Below are 13072 nucleotides of genomic sequence, written 5' to 3'. Positions count from 1 at the left end.
AGGGAAGACATTGGCCAGGGGGCCAGAACTGGGTACTAAGCTGATATCTCTGAAGGTATAAAAGGATGCCATACCTTCCCCAAGGTGTGGCCTTTCACTGCATGCTCTTTGTATGTTGTGGAATGTCTACCCAGCTCTTCTTTGTACAAAAGCTGGTATTTTTTCCAAACCTCTTCTTGGGTCTCTCTCTTTGGCGCTCTGGTGACTCAAGTACATTTTGGGACCTTACATCACAATTTGTAGTTCTGCAACAAAGGGAAAAAAAATAGATCAACTGATTAAGCAAATACCATCTACAGATTTAGTGTGTATACAAATAGTTCTTGACTTGAAGCCACAGTTGAGACCACAACAGCCAGTTTGGTCTAACGATTAAAAGCATCAGGCTAGAAAACAGAAGACCATGAGTTTTAGTTCTACTGCCTGGGTGACTTAGGGCCAATCATTTTCTCAGCCAACTCATCTCACAGGGCTGTTATGGGAAAAACAGGACAAGGAAGGAAGGAATATTACATATGTTAGCCATCTTAAGTTACTTCTAAAGTAATAAAGGCAGATATAAAATCATCTAATAATGAAAAATAATATATAAAGAGTTGTAACTTTGAATGTAAAATATACTTATTTTTTGTTCTGTTTTTCATTTTTAAGCATTTATGTATATTTTTCATAATGTATTGTTCCCCTCTTCTCTAATTTAAACAGCAAGAAAAAATAAAATTTTAAAAATGGTTCTTTTCTGATTTTCCATGTTATCAGTCTATGTAGCTGACATTTTTCATCTCTCTTTATGCCAACGTGGTCTGGATCAGTTATTTTGGCTAAAGATTGCTTAAACTCTTTGCAAGAATGATGCAAAAAAGCTTATGATGTAAAATATATTGAGTTCTACATCATTTTCAGGTCTACTATGACAGGTCTATTTTTTATTCTAAATTACAGAATAGATTTTAAATAGAGACCTTCCAAACTAATTAATGAGGGATACAGGCTTATTATGTCTTGTTCCAGTTAGGTCTGATTTTAAGATCTCAAAGTATATTTTTCTTAAGAGATATTTTGACAAATCCATGCAAAGATATTGTTTTAGCATAAAGATGGTTGATGTATTTAATGTTGCGATGAATCATGGATGTTGTGGCAAAGCTTAGCTCCTATTGAAAAACAGGCGTTTTGCAAGAAGCAAATACTGAAGTAGACATCTTGATCAATTTATATATAGTTTACAGTATTTACTTTGGGTCCAGATTTAAAATCTACAGAAACGCAGACCAAAAAAATCTCCCCACGAGTTTTACTGAAACCTAGAAAAGCCTATGAATTACAAGAATTCCCCCTTTAGACCACATGAACACAATAGGAAATCAAGTAGCGAGCCCCGCCGTTTCAAAAATTGAAATGTTCGTTCCCTTTCCCCGCCTTCTGCTCCGTTCCGTCTTCCCGGCAGGCCATCAAAAGCACTTCCGGGTGAAGCGAGCCAGAGACTTCCGCTCGTGCGGCGCATGTTTCTTGCAACTCGTGGTCCGTTAGCCAGCGTACTTCTGCCACCCGCGCAATCTGTACTTTTCCCGGGGAGCCCCTGCGCTGCCTGCCCTTGATCGCGCTGCAGCGATGCTGGTTTTGTTTGAGACGGCGGCCGGGTACGCCATCTTCAAGGTGAGGCTGGGCGGTAAGCACGTGTTCCTGGGCTCCTCGCGGGGTTTGGCTGAATGGCGAGAGTCGAAAGTAGAAGGCTTGTTTTCGCCTCTGCTGCGCTGAATGGCAGAATGAGCTAAAGGATTTTTCCATAAAGGATTACTTCCCTTTTCCTACTGGGGGTTAGCAACTTGAAAGAAATGCTGATCACTTTTAGATGACCAGCCTTCTTCTTTAAGCTTTCTGAATCCATTTTCAAATTCCCCGAAATGGATTGGCAGTGTCCTGCCTACTTTATGCTCGTGGGTGGACCATCTTCTTTCTCCTTTGCCACTGGCGGTGAGGGGAAGGACAGATTGTTAAAAATGAAGGAGGGGAGTAAGTTTTGGAACATTCCTACTTAATGCTTTTCTGGTTTTGGTGTGAAAGGAGCCCCCTAGTGATGAAAGGCTGTCATAACTGGGAGGCATACAGCTACTTTAAACCTGGTTGTATCTTTATCCAACTGGTTGTCTGAACAAAGAATTATATATTTTTAAGGCAGTTGCTTTTAATCCGGAAAGGGATGTTGAGGTTTTGTATGCTGGCTCCTTGCTTCCAAAGAAAGGAAAACTCACAAACTACAGATAGTTCTCGATTTACAACAGTTCATTTAAGGACTGTTCAAAGTTACAACAGCACTGAAAAAAGTGACATGACCGCTTTTCACTCTTATGACCATTGCAGCATCCCGACGGTCACATGATTTACATTCAGATGCTTGACAACTGGTTTATGTTTATGACAGTTGCAGTGTCCCAGGGTCATGTGATCCCCTTTTGCAACCTTCTGACAAGCAAAGTCAATGGGGGAACCAGATTCACTTGACACCTGGTTACTAACATCAACTGCAGCGATTCACTTAACAACTGCTCAAAGAAAAGTCGTAAAATGGGGCAAAACTCACTTAAACAAATTTCTCACTTAGCAACATAAATTCTACAATACAATACTTGTATTGTTTTTGGGTGAGTGGGGGAAACCTTGCATTGTATGCAGCAGAAATTCTCCCATGCAACTTGGTGCTTTTTTTAAAAAAAAAACATTTTTTTCTTAATTTTTAAGAAACAATAGATAAACAAACTAAACGTAGAATGTAATAACATCTTTTCTGAAAAAACCAATAAAGCATCTTATTTAAGGACAGAATAATTCCAAATTATCACATTTCCATACAAACACAATTTAATATATATATTATCTTATCTATTCAACTTCATATCTTATCCCAACTTCTCTTTATTTCTCCCTTTCCTTCTACTATTCAATTATATTTCTTTTGCCTTAGATTATATATATTCTTTATATCCATCCGTCTTATTTACAATTTCATTATTCTCTTCCAATGTTCTTCTTACATTCTTCTAAAATTTAATTAATTCAGACATAGACAAACAAAACATAAATACATAAAACTTCTTTTTGGAAAGTGGCTTGCCCCGGGTTACCTCTTTTTGTACAGACATAAATCAAATTCAAAACAGATTTTTTTCAGAGATAAAGTATATTTACTATTTCATATCTTATTTAGCATTCTGTATTTTCTATATATTTTCTCTCTATTCACTCTTCTATTATGTTTATTTTGTCTCAATTTAAATAATTATACTTGTATCCTTTGTCCGTTCTCTTTTAATCATCTATTTATCTTTTCTTTCTAATACAATATTTCTCCTTTAATCACTGGTTGAAGCATGACAACTTTCTATCTTTCCCCTAAGTTTAACACTTGGAATAATACATACGTTCCACACTGATTTTGCTTAGTACATTCTAAGTACTACATTTTAGAATAATAAAACAAAAATAAAAAAGAAATTGAGTTTATAATATAATAAGAACAATATCCCATAAAATATTAAACTCTATTATTAACTCTTAAACATTTTATACGTTCCCTTTAATGCATTATTAACTCATATAATAGTTCAATTTTCTAACTCAATTTCAAATACTAATATCTACAATACAATCTTATGTACTTTTGCAAAATCATATATTTTTTTAATAACTTACCCTTTATCTCTGAAAAAAATCTGTTTTTTAGCATCTTGTTTTAAACCTTTATGACTTCTCTTTCCTTTTCCCCTTCCTTTCTTATCAATTCTAGTCTTTTTGCCCCCCCCCCCCAATCTCTCAAATTCCACTCTCTTAATCTTCTCTCTCTGTTGTGTTTCTCTTTTCTGTTGCTTTCTGACATTGTATCGATTTTTCATCTTATTTTTCCCTTTCTTGGTTGCTTTTTTAAGTTCTGAATTCTCCATTTTCACTCCCCCCTTTTTCTTTTCCTCAACCATGATTTTTTGTCCATTAAAGATGGCTTCAGCTTCATCATCCCAGTCCTTTTGTTGTTGTATTTCTTGGTAAGTAAAAATCGCCATTTCCAAAAAGTGAAAAATAGATCCAGAAGAGCCCTTGCCTTCTTGTTCCTCTTGTAGCTTTTGATATTCCATTTGTAGTTCTTCCACAGATAGTGCCATTTTCTATTATTATTATTTTTTTAAAAGCAACCCAAATGTTTTTAGTCTTTCAAAAAAATAGTTGCCCAAAGATCCCAAAGTCACAAAGCAGTCCGAATCAAAACAAACTGTTTCATTAACACTTTCTTCTTCTTCTTTGTTTAATTTCTCTTCCTGGGGTAAAGTTCAGTTACAATTTCAAAATGATTTTTTGGAAGCCTTATTGCCACTTATTTCTAAGTCTTATAAACTCCAAGAAGTCTTCTTCAATGGAATCTTAGAATAAGTTTTTTACCTCTTCCTTCCCACTTATAGCAATAAAATTTAATTTTAAATTCCAATGTTCCAAAATCTTTTATCCCCTTGGCTTTAATTTTTAGGTTTATTTACCTTCTATGCCCAAGCAGGTTTCAGATTTCCATCAGCTATTTCCGTAGGGAAGGAGAGTGAGAAAAAACTTTCCCTTTCAAAACTTTCTTCCGCCACTTACAATCTTTCTGGGGAACAATGTAGCAGTCAAAAAATCAAATTTCCAGGTTTTTGAAGGTTCCTCATTGTCCCGGTTCAGCCAAAAAAAACCCTTTCACATTCTTCCTTCTGCACAATCTTGTCCAGCTGCAGGCTTCTTTGTGCTGACCGCCGCTCCAACCACCTTGGGAAAAGAGGGTTTAGCTGGCTGGGGAGGGGGTCTGCGACACCCCCAAACCCCTGTCCGGATCCCCCCTATCTTCAGCTGCCTGTACGGGGCAGCTATATCCTCCAAATCCGTCTGGATCGGAGGCACCAAGCGCAGCAGGAACCGCGTGAAATCGCGGATCCCTGCCGCCGCCGAAGCCTGGCAAACCGGAAGACCTCAACTTGGTGCTTTGTATACTTTTTTCTTTAGCCTTCCTGCTGTTCTGTTTCTAATTCTGGTGAATTATATGGACTATTGTATGTGCTGGAAAAAGTTGCAAGGAAAATGACTCTTCAAAGTAATTTGGATCTATTTTGGAAAGATAAACTAATTTTTCTCTTGCAATATTATTAGGGCTCATTGTGTATTAAAATTGAATCTGAATCACTTTAAATTCTCATGGACATTTTTGGTAATACTTAGTTTCTCTGATTGAAGAAACTCCCCCAAAAAAAAAAAGCCCTTGTCTGAGGCGGGAGTACTTCACTCTGTTATTGTATTCATTCAGTTTATGTCCTGCCCGTCTAATGATGGACTTCAATTTTAAGCTTGATTCATAAACTGGGCTCCAAAATTGTGACTTTGAAGACCAGGATATAAAAGTTCATATCTTTTTATGAATAAAGATGATATGAACTTTTATATCCTGCTTTTCAAAGTCACAATTTTGGAGCTACGTTTAAGCCAGCGAAATAAACTAGCAAAAAAGTTTACAACTTCTCACTGGACTTTATTCTAACTGAAATTGGAAAAGTTAAGTGGCATGGATATACAGTTCATAAAATAGACGTATTGTGTATATTTTTTTTACTCAAAGCTTGGAGTATAGATTCACATTTTTAATTTCCCATAGTAACAAATACAACAGATACTTTGTTGCCAAATATTGCATATATTTCATTAATTTTTATTTTTACCACAGGTTATAGATGAGAAAAAGCTTCAAGAAATTGACAACTTATGGAAAGAGTTTGAAACACCTGAAAAAGCTAATAAAATGTAAGTAAAGTTCTTCAAGAAGTAATAACTAATATTTCAAGCGCATGGCTACTAGTTTTTTTACTTTCCTCATCTTTTTCTATGGGGTTTTCTTGAACTACTTTATATTTTTGAATACAGGATATAAAATACTTAATACATCTTCTAATTGGTAGAAAAACCCATCTATAAATCAACTAAATAAACTTATTGTCGTTATTATGTCTTGGCCATCTTGGCCATAGGGTGTCGAACTCATGTCATGGCAGCATCACGTGATGTATCAGGACTTTTTTCCCCTTTGCTAAACCAGGCGTGGCCAGCACATGACCCATCCAGCCTGTGGGCTGGGAGTTCTGTTCCAGAAGATGGTGAACACTGAGTTTTTCTGATGGGAATTTACATTATGATATCTTGCTGTTCAGCATAGTATCTTTTGATGTTTTGTGTTTTTTGTCTTTTTGTATTTCCCTATTTTTGTTTCATTGCATCTGTAAACTGTTAAATTGCAACGGATTAAAAATATCTGACAACTAGGTTGACATTTTTAGTCAGAGTTTTTGGAATGGGTGGCAAAAGTACTTCATTCTAAGAGCTAGGTTTATGCTATGTTTAACTCTGCAGCACTATGGTAATTAGGACTATCAGATCTGAGTTGCAAAAATCTGAATGACCACTGGGCTTAGGTATCACAAGAATTGCACGAGAAGGCTTGCTCAAGTGGAACATGATTTGTATGACACATTAGTTAGGTATAAGTAGGAAGTAATTGACTTGATTAATGAACTAATTAAGTGTATCTTATAATTTTATAAAATTCATGTTTGTATACAATATATGTTATGCAGAATGTTTTTCTATTTTGTGTCTATTATATTTGTAATAGTTATATATTATTCTATAAAGTAGGCTACACAGGTTATAGTAATCACAATTGGGACCAAAAATGTCATTGTTAAGCCAAGTGGCCACTAAGTGAAAAATCGTGTGCTTTCAACTGCTTACATTGGACAACACATACGGAATAATGGCAAATGAAATTGAGGAAGGGATGAATCAAAGTTTGGAAATGTGCACACTGGTCACTGTTATTTTTTCCTCACTGTCCTAACTGCAAATGATTGTTCTCCAAGGCAGTTGGTAAGTGAGGGCTACATATAATTATTAGATGGGTGGCCAACTTGCCTAAAAGTTAATTAACATCTGAACCAAAATCTTTTAAAGCACACTTTTCTCTTTGTATAGGAGACACTGACCTAATGGACTGGGAGTTTTAATTTTAAAAAGCCAGAGATTGCATGCTTATCAATTTTTGAGATTCTTGAAAAATGTTTATAATTGATAACAATTCCTCAGGTCCTGATGCTTGTTGCAAAAACATTTTGATGTTTTTTATTTAGCGTAAAACTGAAACACTTTGAGAAGTTTCAAGACACAACAGAAGCTCTTGCAGGTAATACTTTATTAAGGTTATTGATCACTTTTAAGGATAACATAATCTTAAACCAGATTCCAGACATTGAGTGCATTTTTCAGGAATGCATAAATTGACCTTCTAGGACTGTTACTGTAGAAGAAACAGAGTGATTTACTTGAAAGAGGTGGCCCTTCAGTTAGTTTGACAGCAAGCTGCTTAAGGTAGGAGAAGAAGTGCTGGCCATCTGGGATGTTGGATTTCAATTCTTATAGCTCCAATGAGTGTGATCAATGATTAGGTGTGGGGAAGATAAAGTTTTAATTTTTTTGTAAATTAAATTTACTGCTTTAAATTGGACTTGGAAGTAGCATTTAACCTATGACGTATTGAGTCATTTTGCCACCTTACCTTCCTCCCTGTCTTGCAAAGTTTATATAATGACTCTTGCAAGCTTTGTATAGCTTTACTTACATCCTTGGCAATGTCTAACTTTGCAAATAAATTTCTGAAAGGTACACATGAACTTCTAACTATTTTCACATTTGCTAGTACACACATCAATAAATATAATGTATGCAAGGTAGAAAATCCATTTTCATATCATTAACAAATGCATTCTCACTATTTAAAGCAGCCTTCTCTATCTTGATTCCTCCAGAAGTGTTGGAGTATAGTTTCCATTATCTCCAGCAAAAATGCATATTTATACAGCATCAAGTTAGATAAGGTTACTCCATGGGAGAATAATCTAGTTGGGTTAGTGCTACTACAGCATATTTGTAATGTCATGTTTTGGTGTCATCCGAAACTGAATCATGGCCAAGATTATAGTTCAGACAATGTACCTCCGTAGTCTAATGTCATGGACTTTTTGTTATGTTAATCCAGTTAAACTATAGTGTCTCATGGTATCTGAACCCAGATTGGAAACATAAAAATTTTTTTTCCAACCTCCAAGCTGAGTTAGATGTTAGGAGCAATTTTACTTTTACGGGATTATCTCTATTTAAATAACATTTTACATTTCATTATCCAGTAGGAGGAGGTAAATTCCACTTAAAAACAAAGGACTTGGTTGAAAAAAGCCTTTTCTTCTTTTGTGCCTAGTAGCATTGACCTTGATTGAGGTCTCATATATTTAATCTTGTTTTGGGTAAAGATGCTTAATGGCAGCTGAGAGAATGAGTACACACACTATGTGTTTGCTATCCTTTCTGTGCTCACTGCTTCTATTTCCTTGAGTCTTTATCATGTTTTTTTAATTAATTATACGATATATTCAGTATAGTAGAATTTGTATAGTATTAACTAGAGTTTAGTAAAAGATTACAGGCCTGAGAATTGAATATGCAGGCTTCATACCAATTTCTGTTGTCAATGATGCATTGTTAGTGGACTGAATCAATGTGATTGTATATAACATTTCGTCACTACCACTGAGACAACAGAGAAAATGAACTGTTTTGTGAGCTATGCTTGGTACTCTGAGCTTGGTTGTTTTCTTGCAAACATTTCATTACCTAAACTAGTAACATCCGTGCATTATATCTTATCAGCAGTATTTTGTAGTTAGAACTAACTATATTTTTTTATTCCATGCTTATTTTTCTGACTGGGTCTTTTAGAAAATTCTAGATTTTTTGCAGCTTTTTTTTCTCCTCCAGCATCCACAGCACTGGTAGAAGGCAAAATCAGCAAAAATTTAAAGAAAATATTAAAGAAAATAGTAGCCAAAGATGCCCATGAACAGCTAGCTGTAGCAGATGCCAAACTGGGAGGTGTAATCAAGGTAAGTCTTAATATCTACATTAAAAAGGCTAAGTGGTATTCCAATAACAGCATGTACTAAGAGCCTGTAATAATTTATTCACACCATAAATTTATTTATTAAATTTATATGCCTCTCAACTCCTAGCAGTTCTGGGTGGTTTTACGATTCTTATTTTTAAAAACAGTACAAAAAAACCACAAAAAACGTGTAAGACAAACAGGGATATTGATGACAAGGAAATTAAACGGAGGGGAACAGAAAGGAAGAAAGAGACATTGATTGTCCCCTCCAAAGGCCTGCATAGAGAACAGGAAAGAGCCTCTGAAATCCCAGCTGGCAATTATAGTTATTTTAGGCAGTTAATGACAGTTAAAAAAAACCTGGCCAACTGCAAAAACCAGCATCTGGAAACCAATGAAACTGATTATTATAGCCAACTCTTGAGTTCTGATTGATGCCCCAAACCCAGAACACACCACACCTTCAAGGCCAGCAGGTTTGAGATAAATCTAATCACAGGGAAATAATATTCCAAAGGCAGGCACTACAACAAGGCTAGCTTTCTGGGTACCACCAGATGATAGACTTTTATTGATGACAGGTGCAACATGCTTCTGCGGGATCTCATGGAAATGATGGGCTCTTAAAATCTTACCAATTTTAAATAAGATTCTCTGAAACCCTATAAGTTGTTTTATGGTACACAATGTTACTATGTAGAGATAAAAATTAAGTTAAAAAATCAAAACATTATTTACCTTCAGGGTAATTATTCTGGAAGCTTGTAGCCTGTTGATTCTAGACCAACCTAGATTGCCATTTATAAGTTCTTTGCCATTGGCCTTCATGGCTAGTTAGATTGGAGGGCAAAAATGGTCTACTGTTGGGAAGAAGTATGGAGCATACAAAAATGTAGTGCATTAGGGTTGGGCAAACTTATATTTGTTATATACTGAACAGTAAATATTTTTGTTGTTTTGACCATATTGTGTGCATTTTGATCAAAATGGTACAATTTGAATTTCTGCAGGAGAAACTGAACTTAAGTTGCATCCATAGTCCAATGGTTACTGAACTGATGAGAGGCATTCGCACTCAAATAGAAGGACTTATCAGTGGCCTTCCATCCCGGGAGATGGCAGCTATGTGTTTAGGATTGGCACACAGGTATTGTTTTCCCATCCTTGATGATTATATCAGCTTTTGAAACTGGGGCCACATCTCTCCCCTTATGGAACGTAGATACATGTTTAACATCCCATTATTCCTGACACTTAGGAAAATTTCATTAATTGAATTTTGACTTCAGTGATATTGATTTTAGAATTCTATCTTGATTTCAATTGTTTTTTCATTTTTATATTTTTTAATTTGTATTTTTAATTGCTATGGATTCCTTGAACGTCGAACAAAATCGTTAGATATAAATCCTAAGTAATTAAACACAGACTGGAAATGATGGAAGCATTTGGCACATTTGGAGGATGTCGGATTAAAGAAAGCTTTCTGTTTTACCTATTGGCTTATCGTATATGAAGTAGAATATAAGTTTCACTTCTATAAACGAGTATGCTTACAAACCCATGCTGGGGGTGGGGGGAGTTACTGAATTACAGGTAGCTGTATAGAGAATAATGAACATCAAAAGTTCTTTGAAAATTAATTTCTGCAATTTAGTGAGTGGATGACTTTCTTTTTGATGAAGCGAAGCAAAAAAAATCTGTGACAAATATCAAGCTTCATCATGACCTAAACTTACATTTTTCTACAAACTAGTGAGCACATCAAGTAAAAGCAATCCCATCAATAGTTTTTAAAGATATATAAGGATATGAGTTCCTGGGTTCAAATCTCTCCATGTTCCAGGTGAATATTCTCTTTCATTAATAGCTGCGCAGTATGCCTTTAACAAATGTATGCTTCCAATACAGGGAATGCTTAATAATGAATTAATATTTTTCAATAAACTTTCATTAGTGTTTTCATCTGCTTGTATACAAAATTATTTCTTTTGTATGTTTATTTTTAGCCTCTCACGATATAAATTGAAGTTCAGCCCAGACAAAGTTGATACAATGATTATCCAAGCAATATGTAAGTACAATTTTAAGTGAAATAATATGAATACTTTTGACTTAATAGTATCAGGGTCTGCAAGTTTGGAATCATTGTGAAACTCTAGTTTGACATTGGCAAATTTGGTTTTTGTTCTTGTTAATCCTGACAATCCTGCTATATCCAACTTACAATGTGGTCAAGTGCCAACATCAAGATGATAGAGCCCTTGTAATGAGAGGGAAACCAGTTTGATGATGAGACCCTCAGTTCAGATTTGTGGGGCTTGCTTAATATATTGAGTCAGTTTTTTTAGAATTGGCTGTGTATTATTTGGTAATAATTATAATATTGTAGGGCATCTTAGAAACCACAATTCCTTAAGTGGTGTAATTAAAGATATATTGTCAGTCTTTTAAGAAATCTGTCATAAAATACTATGTATAATGACAGGATTTTACCCTAAAAATTGAACAAGCTATAAAATGAACAATTTTGACTGATAAAGCACAATGCTAATTGCTTAGTAACATTGTAAAGCAAAGGATAAATAGCTAAAGACTAAAAAACATGGCAAGAACATCTTGATGGAAGTAGGAATTTACCATAGTTGATGTAATTACAAACTACTGAAAGAATAAATTTGGACCTCAAGAAAGGAGGAATCTGGAGAATGATGAGAGAATTTGAAACAAAAAAACCCCAAGATCACCTATTAGGATCATATAGAGATGAGCATTGAAATAGGATATGCAGGGGGAACAAATTAAAATTGCTTGAGAAAGTAGAAAATTCAAAATCAAATTTACTGCAAGCTATAATTTATGGGGGAATTGGTACAAAATTTGTTATAGATGGCATAACAATGAATGTTGGAAATGTTGCAAAAATAACATTTTTGCACATGTCATCTTGCAAAAAAAGTTCAGAAGAGGGAAATATATAAAAAGATTGAGAAAAGTAAACAAACAGCAGATATTTTAATGGAAGTAATTCTAGTAAATTTTAAATGAAAAATAAATTTTAAATAGAAAATAAAAACCACAATTTACTAAGATACAGAGATCAAATGTTGCACAACATTGAAAAATAAAATAGAATTGACAATAATACAAGATTGGAAAATTTGTAATGATGGTGAAACTGACAATACAGGTAGCCCTCAACTTAAAACCAAGGGTGGGATTCTACTGATTCAGTAGAACCAGTTGTTACAATTCTCCATAGTTCGGAGAACCAGTAAATTGGGCCTCTGGCTGGACATGCCCTTCTCTACTCTCTGCCCATTCAGTCCTTATTGCGCATGTGCGACATCACTGCCTGCAGCCTGTTTTTGCCCTCCCACCAAGCCAGCCATTGTTGCCTGCCTTCCACTGCGCTGCGGCCCTGCCTGATCTGATCTCCCTGGGTGAGTGAGGCTCTGCACGCCACAGTCACCTATCTGCCACCGCCGGTCACCTTTCCCCACCACCATTTGCCTTTTTCCCTTTCCCCCACTCCACCACTTGCCTTTTGCTGGCGGCGGCGGTCACCTTTCCCCACCACCACTTGCCTTTTGCTGCTGCCACAGTCGCCTTCCTCTCCTCCCACCACCCCGTGCCTTCTGCCAGGAAACAGGTGGAGAGGTTTATGTCAGCTCCAGCCAGGTCAGCGGCTGCTTCTCTCATCTGCTGCTCCAGCTGCAAGAGCGAGAGAGTCTTTCCTGGCACAGCAAAAAGTTTGCAAGTCCCCATCCCATCAGGAAACGGCTCTGGGCAGCAGAGAGGCAGCCAGATTGAATCCTGTTTATCTCTGCTGCCCGGGAGCCATTTCCCAATGGGAGGGGGACTTGCAGGCTTTTCGCTGTGCCGGGAAAGACACTCTCGCTCTCCAAGCAAGAGCAGCAGGAAGGAACACATAGAGAGGCTCGTGTTGGCAAGGCACCCCTTGATTGAGTCTGGGACAGCTGACGGCGGCTGTGGGGAGCAGAGCCCAGAAGCCCTGATGAACCACGTGTGCAGCTGCAGGAACAGCTGACAGGTGGCAGGGGGGAGCTGGTCCTG

General features: G+C 36.3%; 1 protein-coding gene and 1 non-coding gene across 2 annotated transcripts in view; both read left to right on the top strand.

Annotated features, from left to right (window-relative positions):
- The first annotated feature begins 1447 nt into the window (after positions 1-1447).
- NOP58 (NOP58 ribonucleoprotein) overlaps positions 1448-13072 on the top strand; it is a 29860-nt gene continuing 18235 nt past the window's right edge. The window contains exons 1-6 of the mRNA XM_026696765.2: positions 1448-1656; positions 5732-5808; positions 7188-7240; positions 8869-8993; positions 10006-10142; positions 11005-11069. Coding sequence (XP_026552550.1) covers positions 1612-1656; positions 5732-5808; positions 7188-7240; positions 8869-8993; positions 10006-10142; positions 11005-11069 — 502 coding nt within the window. The 5' untranslated portion in view covers positions 1448-1611. The remainder of the gene's footprint in view (positions 1657-5731; positions 5809-7187; positions 7241-8868; positions 8994-10005; positions 10143-11004; positions 11070-13072) is intronic.
- Positions 8569-8656, top strand: LOC113434206 (small nucleolar RNA SNORD70). Its single transcript, XR_003373777.1, has one exon. It is a non-coding gene; the product is annotated as a small nucleolar RNA SNORD70 (small nucleolar RNA).

This window comes from Pseudonaja textilis, chromosome 1 (genome assembly GCF_049901715.1).
Source record: "Pseudonaja textilis isolate UNSWEBS1 chromosome 1, rPseTex1.2, whole genome shotgun sequence".
Lineage (NCBI taxonomy): Eukaryota > Metazoa > Chordata > Lepidosauria > Squamata > Elapidae > Pseudonaja > Pseudonaja textilis.
The sequence above is the reverse complement of the archived record's forward strand: the minus strand, read 5'-3'. Positions and strand labels throughout refer to the sequence as shown.